The sequence below is a fragment of the Fusarium falciforme genome, chromosome 3 (assembly GCF_026873545.1).
Source record: "Fusarium falciforme chromosome 3, complete sequence".
NCBI lineage: Eukaryota > Fungi > Ascomycota > Sordariomycetes > Hypocreales > Nectriaceae > Fusarium > Fusarium falciforme.
In genome coordinates, this window is record NC_070546.1 from 1,004,800 (window position 1) to 1,029,933 (window position 25,134).

General features: G+C 53.8%; 5 protein-coding genes across 5 annotated transcripts; 4 read left to right on the forward strand and 1 right to left on the reverse strand.

Annotated features, from left to right (window-relative positions):
* Positions 1-110: 110 nt before the first annotated feature.
* On the forward strand, positions 111-4,418 carry NCS54_00365300 (Hypothetical protein; the record flags this gene model as incomplete). The annotated part of the gene is made up of 9 exons (XM_053149216.1): positions 111-221; positions 271-376; positions 431-518; positions 565-1,126; positions 1,179-1,273; positions 1,320-2,013; positions 2,071-3,850; positions 3,902-4,341; positions 4,392-4,418. The coding sequence occupies 9 exons, from the start codon at positions 111-113 to the stop codon at positions 4,416-4,418; spliced, it is 3,903 nt and encodes a 1,300-aa protein (XP_053005191.1).
* Positions 4,419-15,224: 10,806 nt separating this feature from the next.
* Positions 15,225-16,499, forward strand: NCS54_00365400 (Hypothetical protein; the record flags this gene model as incomplete). Its single annotated transcript, XM_053149217.1, has 1 exon — positions 15,225-16,499. The coding sequence occupies one exon, from the start codon at positions 15,225-15,227 to the stop codon at positions 16,497-16,499; it is 1,275 nt and encodes a 424-aa protein (XP_053005192.1).
* A 3,016-nt stretch (positions 16,500-19,515) lies between these two features.
* On the reverse strand, positions 19,516-20,268 carry NCS54_00365500 (Hypothetical protein; the record flags this gene model as incomplete). The annotated part of the gene is made up of 1 exon (XM_053149218.1): positions 19,516-20,268. One exon carries the CDS (start codon positions 20,266-20,268, stop codon positions 19,516-19,518), a length of 753 nt encoding a protein of 250 aa, XP_053005193.1.
* An 821-nt stretch (positions 20,269-21,089) lies between these two features.
* On the forward strand, positions 21,090-22,367 carry NCS54_00365600 (Hypothetical protein; the record flags this gene model as incomplete). Its single annotated transcript, XM_053149219.1, has 1 exon — positions 21,090-22,367. The coding sequence occupies one exon, from the start codon at positions 21,090-21,092 to the stop codon at positions 22,365-22,367; it is 1,278 nt and encodes a 425-aa protein (XP_053005194.1).
* A 552-nt stretch (positions 22,368-22,919) lies between these two features.
* NCS54_00365700 (Hypothetical protein) lies at positions 22,920-24,469 on the forward strand (the record flags this gene model as incomplete). Its single annotated transcript, XM_053149220.1, has 3 exons — positions 22,920-23,578; positions 23,624-23,702; positions 23,750-24,469. 3 exons carry the CDS (start codon positions 22,920-22,922, stop codon positions 24,467-24,469), a joined length of 1,458 nt encoding a protein of 485 aa, XP_053005195.1.
* Between the last annotated feature and the right edge of the window lie 665 nt (positions 24,470-25,134).

Below are 25,134 nucleotides of genomic sequence, written 5' to 3' on the forward strand. Positions count from 1 at the left end.
ATCCCTCGATCCTTTCTCCCCTCGCTGTTGATCACATCACCCCCAAACCCAACCATTTTCGTTCAACTCTTCTTCGATCCTTGCTCAATTTCTTCAACAGCAGCTGCATCATGGCATCTGATAAACGGGATCTCCTTCCTGGAGACCAAGCTGCCACTGCAGAGGGCAACTCCAAGAAAAGCCCCTCGCCTACACGAACTGCGACGTTCAAAGACTACTTTGTGAGCATCTCCTTTCCGAATAACATTGAATGTTCGCTCACGATTTCAGCGTGTCTTTTCTTATGCAAACAATTGGGATCTCATCGTCTACGCTTCTGGCGTGGTGGCTGCGATCGGTTGTGGAGTCACCACGCCCATGATGTTTGTCATGTTTGGTAAGCGGAGATACCACAAGTATCATGGGGTTTGCCTCGTTAACAAAGGTACAGGAAGCTTTGTTGGGGAATTTACTAGTTTTACCAATGGAGACATCAGCGAGGGCCTCGATGGGTTCCGAGACTCTCTCGACAAGCTATGGTAAGTCGACACCCTCTAGTTTCATCCATCCGCTTACCGTCGATAGTCTCTACGTGTTTGCCCTCTTCATCGCCCGTTTCGGCCTAAGCGCTATTCACAGGTTTGCGTTCCGCATGACTGGTATTCGAATTTCGGCAGCTATCAGACTTCACTATGTTCGACACCTCTTCAACCAAACGATTCATGTCCTTGACTCCCTCCCACCCGGCCACGCCGTCGGCACCATCACGTCAAGCAGCAACACCCTGCAAATTGGCGTCTCTGAGAAGCTCGGCACATTCATCGAATACACTTCTCTCATCATCGCCTCTCTCATCGTGGCCTTGACCTGGAACTGGGAACTGGCACTCGTCACTTTATCCGGCCTCGTTGTCATCGTCCTGATCGTCGGCACCTTGTTTCCCCTCACCGTCAAAGGCCAAGCCCGCCAAGCCCAGTCGGAAGGACGGGCAGCAGGCCTTGCCAGCGAGTCTTTTGCTAGTATTCGCATGATTATGGCATGTGGTGCGCAGCAGCAGATGGTGGACAGGTATGGCGCCTCGATTGAGGAGGCCAAGAAGCACGCACGAGCTACAATCCCGCTCACGTCGCTCCAATTTGCCTTGACAGTAGGTCTCAATGAAAAGACTCACAGATTCGATTGTATAGCTAACCGTGTAGTTCTTTGGTGTCTTTGCCACTGTCGCCCTCACGTTCTGGTATGGCACTCTGATCTTCACCAAGGGCAGACTAGATGACGTCGGTGTTATCATCGTGTAAGAACACCATGATCTTAAACTCAATCAAAGCTAACAAAAACAGTGTTCTAATGAATCTCACCACCATTTTCTTTTCCATGGACCGTGTTTCGGCCCCCATGCAAGCCATGGGGAAAGCTTCCCTCGCCGCCTGCGAGTTCTTCTCCCTCATCGACGCACCTGCACCTGACAGAGGCTCACTTAGGGAGCCTCAGGTATCTGCTACGGACGATATTATCTTTGGCGGTGTCACTTTTGCATATCCGAGCAGACCTAACGTCAAGATTCTTGATGAGCTTGACTTGCGCATCGAAGCTGGCAAGATCACAGCCATCGTGGGACCCTCGGGTTCTGGGAAAAGCACCATCGTTGGTCTGATTGAGCGTTGGTACTCCCTCACACAGCAATATGCGATTATCAAGGCGATACAGGATGAGGAGAACAAAAAGAAGAAGGAGGAGGAAGGTGATGAGTCGACCGGCGTTGAATTACAGGAGACTGGAGATGCAGTTGAGCTGCGGGGAAGTGTCACGACCTGTGGCCATTCTCTTGACGAGATCGACATCAAGTGGTGGCGATCGCAAATTGGTCTCGTTCAGCAAGAACCGTTCTTGTTCAACGATACAATCTACGAGAATGTCGCCAGAGGATTAATCGGGTCTCGCTGGGAGGAAGAGCCCGAAGAGGTCAAGAGGGGGCTCGTCAAGAAAGCCTGTCAAGAGGCCTTTGCCGATGAGTTTATTGACAAGCTTCCCCAGGTATGTGCCTCAGGCTTACACAATAGGCCAAGGATCTCAGCTGACTTTCTGTTCTAGGGATACGATACCAAGGTCGGTGATGGCGGCGCTGGACTCTCAGGTGGCCAACGTCAACGCCTCGCAATCGCGCGATCCATCGTCAAGAGACCTTCCATCCTCATTCTCGACGAAGCAACGAGCGCCATCGACGTCCGTGGCGAGCGTATCGTACAGGAGGCACTCAACAAGGCCGCCCAAGGTCGAACGACCATCATCATCGCCCATCGACTCTCCACCATCAAGAACGCGGATCGCATCGTGGTTCTCAAGAAGGGCAAGGTCGTTGAGTCTGGCACACACGAGAGTTTAATCTCTGCAGATGGTGTCTATGCTGGCCTCGTCAATGCTCAGGCTCTATCCTCTGGGGACTCTTCAGAGGAGGACATATATGATGGGTTTGACACGGAAGACATGGACACTCTGAGCCGCGAAAAGAGCCATGCAGTCTCTGAATACGGCGATCACCTACAATCCGACAAGCACCAAGGCGGAAAGGACCGTGGTTTCTTTGGAAGCTTTGGCCGATTCTTTTTCGAGTCCAAGACCTACTGGGGCCTCATGATCTTCTCCTTCATCGCTTCTATCGCAGCGGGTACAGCGCAGCCCTTGTACGCCTGGATTTTTTCCAGGTCCATTGATCTATTCAAGTATCAGGATGATCACTCCAAGCTCATGGACAAGGTGGACTTTATGGGTATCATGTGGACTGTTTTTGCAGCTTCTGCCGCCATCGCCTATTACTTCACCTTCATCTCCTCCGGTCGCGTCGCATCCTTCATCCGAGCAAAGTACCAGACGCAGTATTTCTCTTCGCTCATCTTCCAGCGAGCTGCATACTTTGACGAAGACGGGCACTCCCACGGCACATTAGTCTCACGCGTGAGGGATGACCCCCTGAAACTCGAGGAAATGATGGGCACCAACATCGCCCAGGTCTGCATCGCCGTCTTCAACGTCATCGGTGGTCTATTAATGGCCCTCGTGTACAGTTGGAAGCTCGGCCTCGTGTCAATGGCTGCTGTGACCCCAGTGTGTGTCTTTTCGGGCTACCTTCGGTTCCGGTATGAGCTACAGTTTGAGAGGATGAACGACGAGGTCTTTGCCGAAAGTTCGCAATTCGCGTCTGAGGCTATCAACGCCTTCCGAACCGTTTCCTCATTAACTCTCGAGGACTCTATCTCTGCTCGCTTCGAAAAGCTATGCCACGGCCACGTCTCCTCGGCGTTCAAAAAGGCTCGCTGGGTCAGCATTATTCTCGGGTTCTCTGATAGCGCTACTCTAGGCTGCCAAGCTCTCATTTTCTACTACGGCGGTCGGCTCCTCACTCAGGGAGAGATTGGCGTCATGGGCTTCTTTGTGTGTCTGATGGCCATGATGAATGCCGCAGAGGGATTTGGCCAGAGCTTGAGTTTCGGTCCCAACGCTGCCCAAGCAGCTGCTGCGTCGAACCGTATCCTAGATGCGAGGGAGTCTCACTTGATGGAACCTCTTGGGAAGGGGGATATCCCTGACGCTGAGGGTGGTATCACGATTGAGCTTCGTGATGTCCGCTTGAGGTACGCCGGTCGAAAGACGCCTGTTCTGAACGGGTTAAACATGACTATCGAAAAGGGGCAGTTTGTTGCTTTGGTCGGTGCCTCAGGTTGTGGCAAAACAAGCATTATTTCTTTGCTTGAGAGACTCTACCAGCCTGAGAAGGGCCAGATTCTCTGCAATGGAAAGGATATCTCGGATGTTAACATCTATACCTATCGCAAGCATCTGTCTCTCGTCGCTCAAGAGCCCACTCTCTTCCAGGGTCGGTGCTCTCTCTCTCTATCTAACACTATCCTCTAACTATCTGCAACAGGCACACTCCGAGACAACATCCTTCTTGGAATCGACCCCAGCACCATCACCGACGATCAGCTACACGCCGCCTGCCGCGACGCCTCAATCCACGACTTCATCGCCTCCCTCCCCGAAGGCTACAACACCAACATCGGCTCCCGCGGCGTCTCCCTCTCGGGTGGCCAAAAGCAACGCGTCTCCATCGCCCGCGCCCTCATCCGCAACCCCCAAGTCCTCCTCCTCGACGAAGCCACCAGCTCTCTCGACTCTGAGAGCGAGAGGCTCGTCCAGGCTGCCTTTGAGCGCGCGGCAAAGGGGAGGACTATGATTGCTGTGGCTCATAGGCTTGCCACCGTGCAGAATGCTGATGTAATCTATGTCTTTGGTGAGGGTGGTCATGTGCTTGAAAAGGGGAGTCATGGACAGCTTCTCAAGAAGAGAGGTGTCTATTACCAGATAGTACGTCTCACATGAATAACTAGTAGAATTATGGGCTAACCAAAAAATAGTGTCAAAACCAGGCTCTTGACCAGTAGGTTTGATTCCATAGCTGGGCTTTTTGGGTTCTTTCTGAAAAGTGTACGCATTATAGAGGAGTTACCTATAATCCAAGGCAGCATCGCCCAGCATCTCTTCTCCGTTCCTTCTCGGATCCCGTGATCATTATGAGCCATTCTGAGTCCATTAAATCCCTCCTGATTACACCCCGTGACTCTTCATGTCTGCCTTACCTTGAGCCTCAGCCATCAACATCTCCAAGATGATTCTTCTCAACCCAGTGCGAGAGATTCCCCCCGGCCTTCTCCTTTCAGACTCACCATCTGGGAGTGTCGCTATCACTATCCCAACCTCCTCCGGCTGCATATCCGTGATCCCCGACGGCGAAAAAGTCCTAACTACCCCTTGACACCTTTGCCACTAGACCATAAGACCGTGAAATGTTGCTCCGACGGGCGTCAGTCTGAGTCCTTTTACCCCGCGAGATGGCATTGGACGCTGCGTCTAGGAAACTTGCATGTGAAGCAACTCGCTCCAGCCAATCTCCTTTTGACGTTTCACTTTACTTCTGCCTTGCAAGGCGGACGCGTCGCGATCGATATCTCCTTTCGCGTCATCGTGAATGTCTCGACTGCTGCCTACCGAGCCCCCTTGCACACTTATGGACCAGTCATCTCCCCAATATCAGTCGCGCTCCTGAATGCCCCCCAAAAAGAAAGAAGTGCCTCTATTCGTCGATATGCGCGACGTGTCTTGTGGCGATGCCTGTGCCCCTAGGGTAACCGCGCAATTTCACGGGTTCCGGAGATGAGAAGTGGTGTGACTCACGCAGCAGCGCCCGTCGAATCAATAGCAGTACCAGACTAAAAAAAGGGCGTAGGTTGGTCTTGGTGGTTATTTCACGAGGAGCGAAAGATGCCCAATCCCAGCGAGAGGCCTCTCACAGCAGGAAAGCGAAACAGGAAGAAGGCGGCAAAAAAACAGGACATGGATATGTTGTCCAGATAAGAGATGTAAGCTGGGTGCCAAGATGAGTACTCCAACACATCAAGTCAGATCTATTGATTAGCCAGATTTGATTTCAAAGCTCTTGCGTCACTCGCTCGCTGCCCAAGAAAGCATAAACCAGCAGCTCCCGGAATGAAAGACCCAGAAAACCGGGAACCCGGGAGTTGCACATTCGAATCTGCAGGGCCCGATCACCTGCCGCGCCCGAAGTGGATCCCCCGGGACTCCGGGATTGGGGGCGAGAAACAAGATCGGGTGGCGGGTGGTGGTCCCGGCCGAGTGGTCGAGGTGGCTGAGCAGTACCGGCAGCACAGCCACAGGCGCCAACCACGTGGCTTGACAACAACGGTGAGGAACATGTTTATTTTGTGGTGGTGTTTGTCTCTGACAATAACATGATTACGGATTGGGCCGAAGGGTGCAACTTGAGGGAGGCGCCGTAGTAATTGAGGCCTGCGACTCTACCGGGCAACTGATCTTTAAGCGCTGAAAACTGAGACTTGGCAAGCAGACAGACAGACCACACTTGCCGCATGCTGCTTGCTGCAGTTTTAGGACCTGCGGCTCCGAGTGTATTTTACAGGTCTAGACTTTTCCCACTGTAAACTGGAACATGAGACATCATCTCGCCCAGTTATGGCAATTTCATCCAAAAATGTTGTGGTATAGGGTTATTCATGCCCGTCCCCAATTGCCCTGCCCTGTTCAGGGCTCGTCAACCGGCCCTTGCCTTCTGCTGGAGGAGCCATCTCTATTGGCTCACCCGAAAGAATGCCTGGTCGAGATGTGACGTGGGAGCGGGAACAGAAGCAGTCCTGGCTCCCGGCGTGCAGATGCCGCCGTTGACTGCAACCCTCGATATCCCGCCCATTGGCTCCCGGCCCCAATCTACTTGTCCACGGCCGCCTCCGGGAGACCCCTCCTGGGCCCTCCATCTCAAGTTGACAACGCAGACAACACCACTTAGCATCTCACTCACACACCACTCGTACCTCGCTCCGCTGGGCATGAACGCGTCTGAGCCTTGAACTGGAGGGGCTGTTCTTTACTCTTGCCCTGCGCAGCGGATGACTCTTATCATCCTTGGATGGCGAGCACGGGACTTCCGGGTCAGAAGGGAGCTTCCTCTCTTTCGTCACCGACACGTGCCAGATGCGACTCCATCGTGATGCATCCCATCAGAACTCGGATTGGACATTGCTGCTCCAAACCGGCACAGTACAAAATTTTTCCCTCTCACTCATCCATCTCACGGGCGGGAGTGCAGCCTGCACTGCGAGAGAGACCCTCTTTTCCTCTCATTGTCGATATGCATGCAGCCTGCGTTCTTTTGCCCTAATGGAATCCAGATCGCAAACACGCCCCCCTTCGGAACGTCCTTCTCTGCCGAGGAAAGGAAAATTCTCCCATGGTGCATCTTTTTCTAATGTGCGAAAAAGCAATGCCCGTCATGATATCCATTCTATGTGTCCACCCCTGTCGACGCTATCGCCCGGGCGCTGCATCCAGCTTCCGAACCGCGGCTGCAAGAGTAAAATTTATTAGAGCTTGTCTTTTGGCGGTGTCGAGATCTTTGGCGCTTGGGCATGTAGCATGTTAGTCAAGGGCTGCATCTGCTCCCGTCGCTGGAACTTGAAACAACCTTGGCCAGGGAGCTGATAGGATCCCTCAGGCACAGGGATACCTCACTCCTGCTAGAGGCCGCAATCTATCCCATCTCAGCGCCGTCCACTGAAGAAAGGCCAGGACCTAGAATCTGTGGGAGGCATCCTGCATACGTCACTGTGCTGCCAACTTGCGTCCATGTATGCCTTCAGCCTTGGCCCGTTTGACGTCCACGTCGGTATCAGGAATCGGGGAGCTGCATGCCGGGGCCACCACTTTCAGCTGGTCCAAGAGTCCTTGTCCCTCCTTGAAGCGCTGCCTGGCCTGGCCTGTCGCTCACCAAAGCGGCCCGTCTCCAACAAGGCCCCGCGATGGCGCATCCATCGTCGGCGCGCAGCCGGGCAACGGCCTTCGTCTCTTTGTCTCCAAAAGAGTCGGTGAGGAGAAGGTCAAATCGCCAACCTGCCTGGGCTGGGCTACCGGAGTGCGTGCATGTGTCCGCAGTAGGCTGGCTGGCTGCTGGAGGAGGGGCAAAACACCGAGGGGAACCTGGAAGGGCCGTCGCTTGTCAAGGGCCCTATTTTTGGAGGGGTAAACAGGGTCGACGGCCTTTGTTGTTGTTGGAGCTCTTCTTTTCGGTCAAGGGAGCGAATCGAGAGCGGCCGTTGGGTTAGGGTAGACGGGGAACACACCAACAAGCAGTGTCCTGTGTGCGTCTGTGTGTCCGTGTGGCCTTCGCAGCGGTCTGCCCAGGGTTTTGGATATCAAAGTCCGCAGAACAGAAGTTTGGTGGGACCCGATCTGGGTGGTTTCCAAGGCTCTTTGACCTTTCCACCGACTGACACGCCGGGGGTCCTTGCTGTTCCATTCCGGCGCTGTTCTTTGTCGCCCTTCTTCTCACCAACCCATCCCATCCCATCAGCATGCACCAAGCGACGTGTCTCTGCCAGGCTGTGTGCGGTGTGGATGCCAATCGGCATCCATCTTGGGGTGCATGGCGGGACCGATATGACGGGGCGGACGCATTTGTTTGGACATGAATACAGCAGCCAGACCTTCGTTGGGAGGCACAAGCAGCAAGGTGCAGATTTTCATGACAGCAACCACCCTAACAACCATTGCCAGCAACAAGCGAAGCGCTCTATGAGTCACCCGCTCATCCACTTTCAACAAGCGATGCCATGGCGCGACGACGTTGAACAAGGCCGACAAAGGTCCCGTCCTAGACTGCACCACAGTGCTGTGGATTGCCGACAGTCGAGCATGGAGCAACAGGTTGCCATTCCATGGATCTATCATCCACGAGTATGACAAACCGCGAGGCTGCCGTAATGAATCCCTCGGCAAAGGATGACATTGCACAAGGCAGAAGCTCTGCTGAAAAGGAAAATGCAACAGAAAGAGAAAAAAAAAAATCATGTCCGAACTTTTCGACCAGGATTGCCGGCCGGCCAGGATCTATCCAGGACAGACAGGACTGCATGGGGACAAGGATGGGAATGGGGATGGAATTCCATTTCGACAGGCCAACAACAAGGCCCATCGTCGTCGACCCGGGCCCTTACTCCGAGCGCGCATGTGGTAATAAGCTGTAAGGGCGTGTGCGTTGCAAGCGTTAGACGTCCATCCGTCAGCTTGGACCGTTGCAGGGCGCAAAGACACAAGCAAGCCCCGAGGCTGTGGCTTTTTTTCCCTTCCTTCGTTTCTTTTACTGTTCCGAGTCCTTCCAATTCAAATGATGAGCATCAAAAGGAAAACTCAAACCTCGGACGAGTGTAACCCAACCGAAACAGGGCGTGGTCATTAACCCAGACGAGTCTTGTCGAGGTTTACTCTGTAGGTTCTTGTGCCTCCCGCATCCAGTGAGCCGTACAGACATGACCATCGTCGTCCGTATCCTGAGATGGATAGTCCTAGATAATTTACCTTAGATCCGGCTGTGCACCACATGCCGACAGGGACTCGTCGTAACAAGGGCAAGGCGTGATTGCGTCGTTGCCCGCTTCCTTCTTATTATTAGCGTATGAAACATGGTGCCCAGCAGGATAATTGCGTCGTCGCGTTGGGCCGCGATTTTATCATTACCGGCCGGGCCCAACGGAGAGGGGCGTGCAAGGGGTGTGTTTCCCGCCGGCTAGGGTGTCCTTGATCCGTCGACCCATTGTCTCTGGTCCTAATCTCGGGCCTAGCGACTTGAGGCAAAGGTGAAGGGAGCTCAGACCGAGCCGCCGGGTCCTCGACCAGAGACTGGGTGTGTGCACTGTACGGTTGCATCGTCAACCCTTATTTAGGGTTGTGCTGGCATTGTTGTTGTCGTTATCTTGGTGTTGTTGCGGGTGACGCCCATGGCCCGTCGACGGTGGAAAACAAACCCTGGTCGAGAAAAATCTGCAAAATGACGGATTTTGACGATTCAGATTGTGGGCGCCCCTCGCACACGGACGCACACACATAATAAAAAAGCACATGGAAAAAAATATCGAGCCCTCTCTCTGGTTGCCAATCTCGCAGAGGGCAGGACTGGGGTTGAGGATGGGTAATATTGGTGTAGCTGTGGACTCCTCCGGCTGCGATCCGCTGTCCGCGCATCCACTGAACAAACATCCAGGCCCTCTGGAGAGGGTGTCGAGCCTCTGGAAGGCCAGCATTTCGTCCCCGCGTCCCATCGACTCCTCCGTCTGCCGTCCACCGTGTCTGGATCGCTGGGCCGCTGTCACTGTGGGTGCATTAGGGCATATCGCTGGGTGGAAAAGGCCGCTAAACCTCAGTGACCGACTTCTGGGACGCAGGCACGCCGTCTCAGCGCATGGGGCACCCTGGGCGGGTAGTCAGGGTCCCTGGACAAGTCTGGATGGACTTGATGTGAGAGTGCCCCCCTAGCCTTGACCACGGGCTCCGGCCCTGCGGCTGACAAGCTGCGGGCACTTGCTCTCCAGCTCCATGCTCCGGCTCCAGGAATTTTCTCTCCATCCCCTGGTCTCCGTCCCATCGCCGGGCATGAAAGCCCTATCCATGACATTTCCATGGGTGTTTTTGATCTGAACCCTGGCTCCCTGTGTCCGGGGCGCAGGCAATCTTCGGTCCGGTCATCCCCCAGCAGCAAAGAGCAGGTTTGGTAATGAGTGGGTAATGAGAACCAGAGCCGGATAATGAGTCTTCTAGGATCCTGGATGTTGTTGAGAGTAGGGTAGGACAAAGCGCCGACACTCGTAATAAGCTTGGAGGATGCCTCAGAACCGTCAGAGCTTGAACGACAATAAGAGTTGATACCCTAGAGTACTGGCAGTCTTGTGGTATCGACCGCAGACACATTTATTCCAGAGACATGTCTGGGTATTGGCAGCGTCGACTTGACGTTGGCTCAGGCGTTCCATGAGCTCCTCCTCGCTGTGTCTTGTCTGGAGAGTAAAACATGACGCAGGGGGCCTGAGAGGTTAGCTGGAATTTTACAGATCTTGGCCACAGACGCAAAAGGAGTCCTAGAAAATTGCCAGCCAGATCTGAGACGAAATGAGAGATGGTCATGGCATGGAATCTGAGATGGGCCGAGACGGTGAGCCGGTGAGACACGACTTCCATTTCGAATCCTGCTTTTGCTGCGGTATCGTGGCCAATCATCATGGCATGCCGGGGAGATGAAGAGCAGATGCCAACTCCAATACCCTATTCAAGTCGCACAGACAGGGAGCAAGGGCCGAGGCCCATCTCGGCCGACTCGAATACACGGGAGAAAAAGGTGATTCCTGGGGCGGCGCAGTCTCCCTTTCCTGCTACCCCTCCTCGTGTTGTCAAGTACCAAAGACGGGAGGCCTGTGGTTGACGTGCGTGACATGAAGTAGCGCCGATTCACTTGTTGACTGATCAGGACAGACTACGCTGTGTGTCGCAGGTCAAGATGACAGGACTAGAGACTTTTTGAAAGTCTTCAGCGGCCAGACGAACTAGCGCAGTCTCGACTGAGAAAGATGCGGACGGAATTGACTGGGGGATAGGGGGGTCGGCGAGTGGGTGAATGGATGGATGGATAGAAACGGAGGAGTCGGGGTCGACAGCTGCGGCTCGGGGGCACGCTTGTCCATCTCTGGGAAGGAGGCCTTGGTGTCGTTAGTCGTTAGTCTCAGTGTCGCAGGCTGCTGGAAACGACCCTATTCGCGAGCCGCCGCTCCGGTGCAGGGTTTTGATGTGTGTCTTCTCCGCTGCCGCTCTCCAGTCGTCCACTGCCCAGTACCGACGGAGCGCACCTCGATGCACGATGTCTCCATCCTGTTCTGATCCCCGCCGTGCGGAGAAGTTGTCTAGAGCCAATCTGGTTTCCTTTCCGGCATGTTGCAGTTTGCAAGCATCAGATCGGTGGCGATGATGTCGAACTTTGGAAGGTCTCTCTTCCACGAGGCAGCCGATGCGCTCGCTGCTCACTAATGCAAGGGGACCATGAACCTCCAACCTCGCCTTCTCTCTGTCGCGATGTTGGGTGTTGGGTCATGTAACTCGATATTTGCCATCGTAGTCCCGAGCGGAGGATCCCTGGTAGATTCGGTATCGGCGAACGGAGCACGCCGGACAAAGGCTGGACCAAGAAGAGCTTGCGACCGGGTTGTTCGGGAGAACCTCAGGAATCAGGAATCTTTGAGAGGAAGAAATCGAAAAGAAGCAAGAAAAGGAAAGCCTCCGTATCTTTCCGGATTCGTAAGCTCGACCTGGACTGCTCGCTTGTGGAGGGGTTCATCACATGCGCAAGATGATGGCCGCGATTGGAAAATGGTGCGCTCTCGGATCGAAGCCTCGCTCGTTGACGACTTGCACCGATTGGCAGCTGGAATATTCACGGTGGTCGTGGTGCAGCGTGAGGGCTGTGCTTCTCTCGGAGAGGAGGAGGACCTGTCACAAGGCGAGCGAGCATTGCATGCATGGACCGCCGAGCGAAGCGAATAAGATAAGATGCACGACACCACCAGGCTCTGGCTGATGATGTAGCATCTGCGCGCCTTGCCTGCGAGTGCGACACGGACATGAGCGTGTGATGGATGGTCCAAGATGGTGGGGAGAACCTGAGGCAGATTGATAAAGCTGGACCGGGCAGCACCTTCCCTGGAACTGAACTGGAGTTGGAACCCCATCCCGTCTTGGTTTCATCCGTGCCTTCCGCAACTCCATCTCTTGCGGAGTTGTCATCATCGTCGTCTCTGCCTGGCGGAGGCAAACACCAAAACAACGTCAATTCTCCGCCACGTCTTGGTTTGATATCGATCGCTGTCGCAGTCGTCACTTTAGCCGCCGCCGTCTCTCCCCGGACATTGGAAGGCATCACCGCTTGGCCGTGTCATTAACTCAGTTGATCAGCATCATCGCTGGCAGCCTGGCAACCCAACCAGGCACGCGTGCCTCTCGAGGCATCGACACTCGCAACTCTATTGCTGTCTCGCCTCTGTTCTGCGGTCGCTCATTCCAGCCTTGTTGACATTGTCGTCGCCTATAAACGTCGAGCCCTAGCAACGGGTGGGTTTCACACGGCTGCCTTGCGACACCCAACCACTCACGAACTGACTCGGCTGGCGGCGCTACGACTGCTGGGTAGCCTTTGCCAGCCTCGCGTCGCACTTGTGTAGTCCAAGTCTATTAAGGGCCGGGCTTGAGTGAGTGTTTGCATGGGTTACGAGGGCCAGGGCCACAGACTCTAGAAGATCCGTGTCCCCAGGCCATCGCATCTCGTACCCTTGTTTCTATTGACGGTGCTGTTGCGTCAGCTCGTATTCCCGTGCGCACCTCGTTCTTCTTCCCTGAAAGCCACCGAAAAAAATTCAACATCAACACATCTCGCAGACGGCCCAGCAGGCAAGAGACTAACATCTCGCAGTCCAGGATTCCTTCCAGGGGGTGTAACAACCTACCTACCGAGCGCCCTGTCTGGCTCTGAATCACACCGAGCCGCTTCGTCCCCCGGCGCTGCTCCGTCTTCCGCCGTGCACCCCTGTTGGGTCTGTTGCCGCCGGCGCGCGCCTAGAAGCCCAAGCAGAAGGAAAATTTTTCACCGGAACAGACTTGCGGGCATCCGGGACCGCGGACGTTGGGATTTGGATCCAGGCCGTCAATCTCGCTTACTCCCCGCTGGTAAATTGACTGGCACTTCAGTGGAGTTGAGAAAAAGTCCATTGTTCCGCCCCAAGGTGACCTTTTCTGGCGAGGCGTCTGTTATTGACAACCTCGAGCCAGGGGAGAAACGAGCCCAGAGCGAGCCAGTTGAGGAAAAAGAAATCAATGGCCGGCACTCGACCCCGCCATCCACAAGTACGGTAATATTTTTATTTTTTATATTATTTTTCTGGAAAACTTTTCTGTGGCCCTCATATGCTTTCTTTTTCGCAGTCGCAGGATCCGCTCAGTTCGCAGTTTTTTCCCTTGTCCATCCTTGCAGGTGTCTCTCCCTCGTTCAGATGGCTGGTTTCAATTCGTAAGAGAGAAGACGAAGCAAAAAAGAAGTATGAGAAAACAGCAGCAAAAAGTGACAGAAGAGAGGCGAAAAATTTTAATTGTGCGTTGTGGGTGTACACTTCAGGGGACGGAGGTGTTTGTTGTTGTCTGTCTGTTGAGAGAAAGAGCGCCCTCCGGACATTACAGTGTTATGCCCACCCCCATGATTCCCAGCTGAACCTTGAGCGAGTCGGATCCGTTGCTGCAATCAGTCACCATTTTTACCAGCTTCCATTTTTGCGCTGCCTCCTTTTCACGAGGCTGCCTCGTTCCCGTTGAGCCTATCGCTGGCTCTATCTCTTGATTCTATCTCTACCCCTTTTTCGCATCTCTTTTCGCCTCTCGCCATACAAGGTCTGAATTAGCTGACGAGTGATCCAAGGGCACTGACTCATAATTGCGCGTGGGATCTGGATGATTCACGAATTATCGAGCCCAACCAAAGAGATTGGGTTACGGAAACAATAGGGTGTCGAAAAGAAAAACACAGCCATCCACAACAAATCCTGAGAGAGAAAAAAGAGCCAACGAAACTTGGCCGCAGCACAGCGCCCTGCAGCGGACTCCCGGTACGCTACCTAGTACTGTACGGACTGCGTCACCGTCCACCGTCATTTCGCCAAACAAGCTCCGAGAGAGAAGACAGTGCGGCGCGAAAAGGAGACACGGTGCCAATCCTTTTGCTTGTGCTGATGAGAGGCTGCAGGATGTGACTAAGCCTCGCTCATCGCACACCCAGATTAGCAATACGCGCAATACGGAGGTTGACTCTATCTCGACACAGCCTCGCTCAGTCACATTTGCCAGTTCATTCTAGACGTCACGAGCAACGAATTGCTCTCCTTTCTCAGGCTTAGGAAAAGTCATACAAGACATCAGTCACCAAGAGACCAGGAAAAAGGATAAAAGGAGGGAGTGCAAGTGAGGACACTGCAAGAACCGGGCCCCCCTGCACCCCTGTCCCACACACTCCCACCCCGGGCGGCCCTTTAGAGAGAATCCCTGCCCCTATTTAGCGCACACACCCTTGTCTGTCTCTCAGTCCCCCTGCTGCATACCGGCTAGGCCCCTCCCTCCATTACCGGATCCTTGTCGTCTTCCGCTAGGCAGGCTTGGGAGAAAAACGGTGCCCACAGAGGCCGCACACAATCTCCCAGGACCGTGACAATATATATCTCGACCACCTCCCGCTCTACCCTCCTTTCCTCCTCTCTTTCCAGTATCTTGGCGCTTGCCAATCACCCAGTTTCCCTCAAAGCAACATATCTCAGCCTCGCCAGCACATCGTGTGCCGACGTCATCGCTCTTTTTTCCAATCAACCTCCAAGCTGGGGCTCTCGAAGCATCCAGCGCCTTCTCGACACAACGACCAGGTTCTACGGGATTTGGTTTCGATTTCCTCGGTTGGGAAAGGATAAAATACCCATTGGTCATGTTCGCCGCCGCAAGACAATACTCTAACCTCTTCTCTTCCGACTACATACCGAGGTGACGGGCTGGCCGATCACCTCCTCTCGGGCGTCTCTTCCCCGGCGCAACCTGACCGTTGATTACTGCTTATATGCAGATTTGACGAACTTTGCACCGCATCTACCACTCACATACTAAAAAAAGAAAAAGAACAAAAAAAAGCGAAAAAGAACCTGCGCATCGAAAAAAAAAACCAACACCAGACAACTGTGGGAGATTGGGAGGAGAGCAGCAGTTGTTCTATGCAAGTCTTGAAAGCGGATGTCAGTTGGGCATCGCCACACCACAAGATCATGAGTTACCCTTCTCCACGAACTCCTGGATCGACGCCGATCCACGACTACGACAGCGTCTACTCGAGGATGTCGTCCGCAACCCCCACCCCCTCGCCGAGGCCAACCTGGACCGCCGAGCAGACGCCACGGCGACCGGCGACTCGAGCGGCCCATGGACGCTTCAACAGCTACTCCCAGCAGGGTGACTTCAGTCCGCGTCCCCCCAAGGACTCCCCTCGCTACAACAGCATCGGGCAATATAGCACGGCAGATGTGAGTCCCAAAACTACTTCTTCGTCGCGCAGGCCTTCCGGGTCATCTCCGCGCTCCAAGCGCGACCGCCGATTCTCGTTTACCTATGTCCGGGCTTCCACCCCATATGGAGAATCCGACGAGGACGAGATCATCGAGGCTCTGGGACACACCTATGTGCTTCCTGCACAGTCCCGTTCCAAGAACCATCATCACCGCAGATCCGCCTTCTACACACGAGAACTTGTTGATGATGATCGGGGATGGTACACTAATTACGACGACTACCTGCAGGGTGCCGCCTCCGCCGCTATCTACGACGAGCCCTACAACTCTCGTGAGCAGATGCCTCCCATGTACCAGCAGTCGCCCCAACCCCGACCTCCTACCAGCTTCGGCCACAGCCGTCGCTCCTCCACCGCTGTCCCTCCGCCGCGTCCCCAGACCGTGCGCCCAGCCAGCTCCCACCGCGCCAAGCCTGCTGCCCCTGCCACCCCCAAGGCCACCGATGCCGATGCCCGGAAGCACCGCATCCCGGCTGGATACTCACTCAAGAACTGGGACCCCAGCGAGGAGCCCATTCTGCTGCTAGGCAGTGTCTTTGACGCTAACAGCCTTGGAAAGTGGATCTACGACTGGACTGTCTACCACCAGGGCCCTGCCACCCCCATCTCTGACATGGCCGGCGAGCTGTGGCTTCTTCTTATCCAGCTTGCCGGCAAGGTCAAGCGAGCTGAGGAGACTGTCGGTCGAGTTCGCAGCGCCGAGAACCGGGATCTCGTTGACGAGTTCATTGAGTCCGGAGAGCGCCTCACCGAGAAGCTCCGTGCCCTCCTCAAGGCCTGCGAGGCCCCTATGCTCAAGGCCGCCAAGAGGAAACAGGCTGGCCTTGGCAAAAACGCCGGTGTCGAATTTGTCGAGACCCTCTTTGGCCGTGACCGTGAGCTTGACAAGACTGAGAAGTTCATGCAGAGCGTGAGACTCTTCAACCTCCGGTTCGACGCCAACTGCGAGGAGATTCTCCGGAACCCTACCAAATAAGCGGACCACATTACGCCCCCACAGGACTATCCAGGACTTGGCCCTGTTGTTTCCTGTTCTCACTTAACCATACACACATCTACTATACCCGAGGAGTCTTTTGACGCCGGCCAGTGATCACATCCCCCCATACTCGCCGGATTGGATGGCCCGCTCAAACTGTACCACTACCTCACATTCCTGGATCTCCAATGGACTCCCCGCCACATGGATTTCCGATTTTTTACTTTGACGTCTCTACCTCGTCCCGGGGAAGCGGTTTCTTTTCTCTTGACTTGTCTACCGGAACAATTCCAGAAAGAATCACGGGGCGACCTGTACTACCACCAATGCGAACGCGCACGCGGAGGAGGGCATCGATATCACGGGGACTTTTTTCCAATTAGAGATACCCACAATGTTTTTTCCGTTTGGAAGGACGCGAGCAGTTGGAGAGGTGAAAAACGACATTTTGTCACGGAGAAGAAGTGGAAAGGATTTGATTTTTCGTTTCGGATTTTGTCTTTTGGAGCTTGGATCTTTTTACTTGGGATCAGCGCGTTGGGATATCAAAAGTGATTCGCACTTAGATCGGGATGGAACACGACATTACTACACGGTAATATGGAGGTTTCGTTGTCTTTACAAATGTTCCTCATTGATGGATAGGAAAGGGAAATGTATCATGCAACAATGTGAGCATGAAGGAGTTGGGGGAGCCATGGAATTGGCTTGTTTGTTTTTGATTGACTTGATTATACCATTTTCAGAGCTTGGATATTATGGGATGATTCTAATTATTTCGAAAAAAATTGCAAACTTATCTTAACCTTGATGTGTCTTGCCTCGCTTGTGACTGATTGTGATGTGACTTTTTCGTTTAATCCTTACCTTGATCATGACATGAAGCCCAGCCAACATTCGACGTCGTGGTCTTACTGATCCCAACCGTCGGATCACGAAGAAAGCCGTCGACTCATTGAACGCATGGTTCGAATAACAACCTGATTTTTTCTTTGGTGATACCCCCTCTCGTTCCCGGTGGGAGAACCCCGCGTGTGCCGAGGAGGAACTAAAACCAGGCCGGCAATGCACGCATCTGGCTTGGTTCCAGGCAAGCATCTCGGTCTTGCAGCGGCGTGCCGCTGGGGGTGACGATCCGACTTCTCTTTTGCTAGGGGGGAGGGAAACCATGAGGTCATGAGTGGACGGACGACCCCTGGAGGGCTGCGTCATGCAGGTCATGGGTCGCGGGGTCGGCCGCTGTCTCTCTTCTTTTTCGAAAGGAAGCCGTTTTCATCCAGAGGGCGTGATGTAATTGCAAACCGCTTTGAGAAAGGCAAGGGAGCTACTCCGTAAACTACAGAGTATCGCGTTGTTTCACTTGCACGTCAGTCTAACGCCTCTTTTACACTTGCGAGTGTCGAATTTTGTGCTTGCGCGCGCTCGGCGGTACTGGAATGCAACTTGTGGAACGGGTAAAACTTTGTTAGTATGTGCTTTTTCGATGGGTAGGATTTGCGACGTTGAAGGGGAAATTGGAATTGGTTTCAGATGGCAAGAATTCTTCAGCGAGCCGTTTGTGAGGTGAGGTTCGATGGTATATTAACATGTCGCGGTGCTGGCTTGTGTAGAGATTGAACTTGATTCCCTTGACATTCACATCTTGACTTGATACAACGCCACCTTTCGGATATCTCGCTCCGTTACGAATTGCCTCGCATCTTATCCTACTTTGCTTTTTTGTCTCTTATCCCGTGCATTGATTCAAAAACACACAGACAAGCCACGGGCCTTGCTCCCCGCCCTCTGTTGTTATTAGCTTTTTCTACGCACGGCCTATGCTTGAGCGGGGGGATGATGTCCCGCCGCCGGATTTAGAGGAGGTTGGGGAGGGGGAGACGGTGACACCGGGGCGTTGTGACGGGATGGAGAGCCGACCCGGTGTGGGTGTGCAGCGAGCGGCTATTAGGGCCATCTATCCCACGTGTTGGGGGCGAGAAGGATCTCTCTTCACAGTGAGAATGTCGTGCAGTTTGGTGGACTACACAAGGGGGTGGGAGAATCCCGTCTCAGAAGGGAGAGGCTGCAGTAGAGTTTCTAGGCTCAAAACGATGCGTGATTTCTCCCCAGCCAGCCAGACTCGAGAAGGATTGCACTGTACACTGGAAGGAATAACGCAGGGCTGGGACGGGCTCGTTGGGCGTGCAAGAAAAGTTCCCGGATCCGAAGTGCCCAATCCCAGACTCTGTGACCCCTCCTTAAGCCATGTTTGTGATGTGACAGCACACATTGCTGTCCATGTGCGTCGTCTACACGCCAATGTTCACACCAGAAAAGAAGAAGGGCTGAACGGTACATCCTAGTCTCTCCTAATCCGGGCGCTTGCACGTTTCTTTTGCGTTTGTTTCTTGGAGGCTGGCGTGTGATGATGGGCAGGGATATAGCCTCACTCACAGTGTATTCGGTTATTCTTTGCCAAAAATTCACGACCCCGCGCGAGACTTTGGGTTGCACGTTGGGGTGGCTGTTCACATGTAACCGCCTGTATCCGTACCCAAGCTGCGAGAGGCTTGGCGTGCGGACCGAATCGTGAGGGAGGGGGAGGGGGTTCCATCGCTGGATAACGTCAGCTGTGGTTGTGCAGGGACATGGATTCTGGATATTATTAGATGGAAAGAGTACAGGTTTCTGGCCTCGACTGTGGCTATTACAAGGTCTTGGATGGGAGTTTGTGTGTCAGGGATGGTTAACTGTGTTGGTTGGGGTGACACGGATTCACAGCTGTTTGTGGTTTTGTTTGCTGGGCGTGTAACTTGATTTGATACTGAATAAGTAGGAAGGCTGGGGTAGATGGCTTTATTGGGAATTTGCCGGCGAACGACATGAATGTGTTTGGATCATGGGGTGTCAGTCCGGGACATCGGATTTGGTTGTGTTTGTGTAGGGTATGGAGGAGACGTGATATAGGCATGTTGTTTAATTGTCTTTGTAAGCTTAGATTGATCAATAAATTGCCCCGGCCAATAATCAGGCTTTATACTTGTCCCAATAACGGTACAAGTTGTGCAAGAACTTCTAAAGAGTTGATGCTTGGGGGACTTAAAGCGAGTGACACTGTCTCATCCTCCCGCAGGTGGATCGTATAAATCCCCTCCTCAGTCGCAGGCTCAACATCTCGCTCCTTCGAGTCTCCGACATATACAATCTCACTAGGCTGAATTTCAAGATGTTTCAGAACTTTTCCAAAGATTCCTGACGTCTTGGCCACGCCAAAACGGTTGGTCGTTGCTAGGAAGTCGATGTAGCTGGCGATCCCCAGGTCCCGAACGGCCCGCTCTTGGGCGTCCTGCGGGCCTTCTGTGATGACGGTAATCTTTCTGCCGGACTCTTTGATGGCCTTGAATAGGGATAATGCGCCGAGTTTAAGAGTCAGGTTCTCGACTAGGACGCGTTCATAGTCTTGTAATAGCTCTTCGATCGAGCCATGATTGAGTTCGAAATGACTCAGTGTTGCACCGAAGCGTTCCCGACGGTAGTCGTGAGAAGTCTTTCCATCTGTGAATGCGCCTGAAGTTCCTTGTTTGAGTATTATCTGATACTGCTCTTGAAGATCCTCGACTTTGATGTGGCGATTCTCGTTGGATATCCGAGTAAGGCAGTGAGTTACTGCAGCTCGGCTGGCTCGGCGGAACTCGTGGAGGGTGTCATCGAGATCAAAGCCAAACCAGGTCTTGGTCTGCAGAGTTTCGAGGAGTTTCTTCTGATCTGGTTCCAAAGAGGGAGTCATTGTATCTGTGGGTTGGATGGAAGTCTAGGGTGAGTTGATGTTGATGCTCAGTTCAAGTTGATGCATTAGGGCGAAGACGTGATAGTCGGGATAACTACCTCCACTTATCGAATCTCCGCAACCTCTGACCATGGAGAATGAAGAATGCCATTACTTGAAGTAGAACTGGAACAATTACAATCGTAGATTTGCCATGTGATGGTTTGTTTTGGGGTGTGTTTTAAGAGTCTGACTGGCACAACTCGCAACCATAACCGGACTATCACAACTCAGTTTCTATAAAAAGATATCGTTATTGGAATGTCTAGAATCGCGAACCTTGTTTATCCCATGAAACCGTTTCTCATCGCATCTCGGGAATGATTCTAGCCGGTCGCTAGATGAACCTTGTAGAATGAGGTATTTGTCGACTCGTCGAACGAATCATTCCCATCAGCTCAGTATAGCCTATCTACCTACCTCCATATGTCTTCCCCATTTATCCCAGAATGTCTCATCACTTCCATTAGCTCAATCACTTATTTCAGCTTTCTCCCTCAAAACCAGAGACTTCACCAGCCTCCTCAGCTGAACAAGGATATGCAGCCAGCCCGATGACTAAGCACGCGTTGGCCGCTGCGCCAAAAATCCGATGATGCGTGACATCCAGCTTCACCTCACCGAGGCCAAACAAAACGAATCAGGGAAAGAAAACTGCAGTGAGCGACGCGTATCCCTTGAATCTTGGTGTTTTTCATCACATACACGGAACAAGACTCTGTTCCGGACCGAGCTGAGCCCACCCAGACTTGGCCAATCCCACGCGGCATCAGACCACAACAATGCACTACATCCGCTTCCTTCGGGCCCCAAAGGTCTTGAAGAATCGCCGCGGACCCTTGGTCCAGCTGCTCTTCACAATCACCACTGACCTTGGAGACTCGTTCCTCTACCCGGAGAGGTTTCTTGACCTGCAGGTCGTCGCCGTCGCTGCGTCACCTGAGGGCAGCTCAACATGGCTCCTCTCGGACCCCGGCCACTTGGACTGGGAGCCTGGCATGCGCGTTGCGAAGCCGGCTCTCGAGCTGCCTGTTGCTCTTGAGAGAGCTCTCGAAACGGGTATGAGGGTTCACATCTGCGTCAGGGCAGCAGAGCCCATTCACACTGCTGAAAGTGCCCCACGGGTTCTGGCACTGGCCGCTGAGAAGATGCGGTATCGAAAAGAGGCTGCTGCAAAGGGCGCCGTCATGCCAGCTTGGGTTCCCTTGGTGCTTACCGAGCCTGGCTCAGAAGTGTCTATCCGAAGACTTCAACTGGGCGACTCACCCGACGGCCTGGGTACCATCGAACTTGAGGAAGAGATTGGGGAGAGCATCGCTCGCCACGTCTGGGATGCCGGCGTAGTGGCGACGTCGGCGATCGTGGGCATTGAGACGGCTCCCGATAGCGAGTCCAGCAATGACCCCTGCATGAGGACTCTCAAGAACATCTTTAGTCGCCAAAGGACGATCCGCGTGCTGGAATTGGGCTGCGGCGTGGGTATCCTGAGTGTTGGACTGGCTGCCGTGTACCCCCAGCTTCATGCCCCCTCGCCGGGAGACTGCACCATCCTCATGACGGATCTCCCCGAGGCCGAGGAGCGGGCTAGGTCCAACATGAAGAGGGTGGAAAACTCGCACGTCCGGTTCCAGGAGAAGCCTGTCCGAATGATGTACGAGAATCTGGACTGGGAGGAGGGCAGACAGGGCCGTTTTGGTCCCCAGGCCCGATCGCAGCCCTGGGACTTGGTGATGCTGAGCGACTGCACTTACAATGTCGACATGCTCCCTGCTCTAGTGGAGACACTCTCGGCCATTCACGCCAACAACCTCACCCACTTCCCCGAGGGGGAGCCCTTTACCACAAAGGTCTTTTTGGCCACCAAGCCACGTCACGAGTCGGAGGAGGTCCTGTTTGAACTGATGGACAAGGACGGCTGGTACAACGTTCACAGACAAGTGATGCCACTGCCTGTGCTTGGAGGTGCGCCTCAGTCTGTCGAGCTTTACCTATTTGACAAGTCTGGCCTGAGCGAGGACAGGGACCAAGGGAGGGGAGGGAAGGAGAGGGAGAGGGATTAGGCGTCTAGTGGATGCTCTGACCGAGTTTCAAGGCGGCCTCATTGATTGAGTGCAACACGGCTCCCACCATCGTACGAGGCAAGGCGAAGATACTGCCATTTCTCCGAGAAAACGACAGCCAATACTCTGGGCAATGCTTTCGCCTTGACGCCCGAGTAACGATGGACACGGTCAAGAGCCTCGACGGCCTTGCCTTGTGGCTGCTGTGAGAGCTTCACTATGCATGATAAGACGGTCGCCTCTGGATGCCATTGGGGTTACCCCGCGTACTGTGTAACGGCGTTTGATGCGGTCTAGCCTGATTGCTCAGAAGCGACCACTAGGATGAGATGGCGGGGGATATGACGGGCAGGGAAGTGGTGTGGTGATGAGTTGTCCTTCAAGCCCCATGAACGCAGAGTGAGGCTCTGCGATGGCCTCAAAATGGAGCACCCGATAATGTTGTATGTACCTTGGTGATGAGATTTATTAAACGTGGACATGCCTAGCGATAATGGTAGAATTTGTTCTTTTTCTTCAATATCCCTATCTTTGTATCTCTAGCAACACATGATGGCTGATCCCAAGTCCAAGAACGTCAATGGCAACCATGCCAATGGCAATCATGTCTCTGATAAGACGTCTACCAAGCAATCCAAGCTGCGACAGCTCCTTATCCTAGCAAAGGAGGTGTCCAAGGACGCCGAGGCAATCCAAGACTATGAAAAGTCAGTCGAGGGGAGGAAAGCGCTGGAGCAGGAGCTCGAGGCCAAGCAGGGCGAGAACCAACGCCTCCGTGAGCTGAACGACAAGGTGATGCGCGATCTGACAGACCAAAAGAACCAGGCGAGTGCCGCAAGCGCCGCGAGCGAAACACTTGTTGCCACGTTTGAGCAAAAGTTCAAGACTTACGAGTCCAACAAGGCCGCGGTGGAGGCTATGGAGGCAGAGGTTGCTGAGGTGAGGGAGAAGCTGGCTGCGTCGGACGCGGCGCAGAAGGGGAGGAATGGGGAGTTGGAGAAGTTGAAGCAGAGGGTCAAGACTTTTGAAGAGGATGAAAAGAGTCATGTTGATGAGATGAGGGAGATGAATGCTGAGTGTGAGCTTCATCGGTCGAGGATGCAGGCTAGTGATGCGGAGCTTGAAGTGTGTAAGAAGAAGCTCGGGGAGGCTCAGAGTGATCTTGGAGAAGGCATCTTGAGAGAGTTTGGCTTGGAAGAGTTGAAGAAACTGTGAGTATTCAACGCAGCTTGTTTGTGCATTGCTGACCAGAGCAGACGCCTCGACCTTGCAGATCTCTTGGAAAAGGTTCATGGCTTTGTCAATGAGTACTTTAACGACCACGACGGCGCAGAGGTAAGCGATTTCCACTCCATCTACGTCTAATACTAACTATCTGAAAGGACTCTGCCAGTGAGATTCTGGAGCTGAACATTCGCTTCCCCAAGATCCCCCTCTCGACCCGCACAACCCGAGCCGCTGCCAAGATGCGCTGCGCCGTTGCTGACGCCGTCATCGCCGAGGCGCTCCTGGCGCACGTCTTTGTCCCATTCTACGTCCCTAACGAGATCAAGACCACGGCATCAGCCATGCTTGATTTCTTTGACGGGGACGAAAGACGACAGACTGTGTACCGGTGCCAGATCCTCGGGTCCGTGTCTGACTCGGAGCAAGGTGACCAGATCCGAGAGGATATTGTTCGTAAGGCGAGCAATGAGGTTCGAAGCACGCTGCATCCACTTGTTGTGGCGTACAAGCAGGCTGGCTTTTACAACGCTGTGCCGTCTCTGTTTCGACAGGCTGTTGGACTCTGGGCTGACGCGCAGTGTTCCCGTGATCTCATCACGGCCGATGTTCCGGATGACGAGGAAGCCGGTCAGCACAAGGACTATGACCCCTCCAGCACCGACAAGCCGGCAACGAGCAACGCAAAGCCTTCATCATTGGCGGTGCTCTTCCCGCAAGTCGTCACCCAAAGCGAAGTCATCTTCGAGGGCGTGGTCCTCAAGTCCGATCAGGGCACGGTGCTGGAAGCTCGGGAGGAGATGCGGGCCAATGGGACTCCCAAGAAGAAGACCGGAACGCGACGGAGGTCGTTTGCCGATGCTCCGCCCCGGAGATAGTGTTTTGACAGGAGTCGGCCGGAAGGCACGGGGGCTTGTGATGGATGTCAAGTCTAACGTTATTTTAAGCTTATATCACCCGTTTTCGGGTCAATTGAGAATACACGGATGAACTCTTTGCGTCCTGATTCCATAATCCATATCAACACGGCGAGATTAGATGTCTCTGCCAAGGACACTCGGCCGATGTTTTTAATCTTCTTCGGCCGAAGACCGGACGACTATGCCGGTGCCCCGAAGACGAAAGAAAAAAAGCCACGTGACATTTCCCGTCTATTCCCGGTTCACTGGAACGGGGGCGTCGCCTCGCTCTTTGCCAAGATTGCGAGCGATTGTTTTGAGGGCCAGGGGCCTGGTCAACCCTTGTCCCTTGCCGGTGATGAAGGACTCCATCGGCAATCTCTTCCCTGGCTAGGGAGGGAGCCGGATACGGAGGATTATTCACTGCCACCGTGAGAAAAAAGATACGTCGCGAAGTGCGGTGAGAAGACGTGTGTGCTTGCAATGCACGCAAAATGTTGCCTGATGTCACCCTGACGCCTTTTGTCTCTACCGAATACGCAGAAAAGACTTTCAGACATCGGGCAACTTTCAGATGACGCGCCCAGAAGTGGTCTAGCTGGTTTGTTGGTTGAAAGGGCTTGCATCGAGTTCCCCACGTCGCT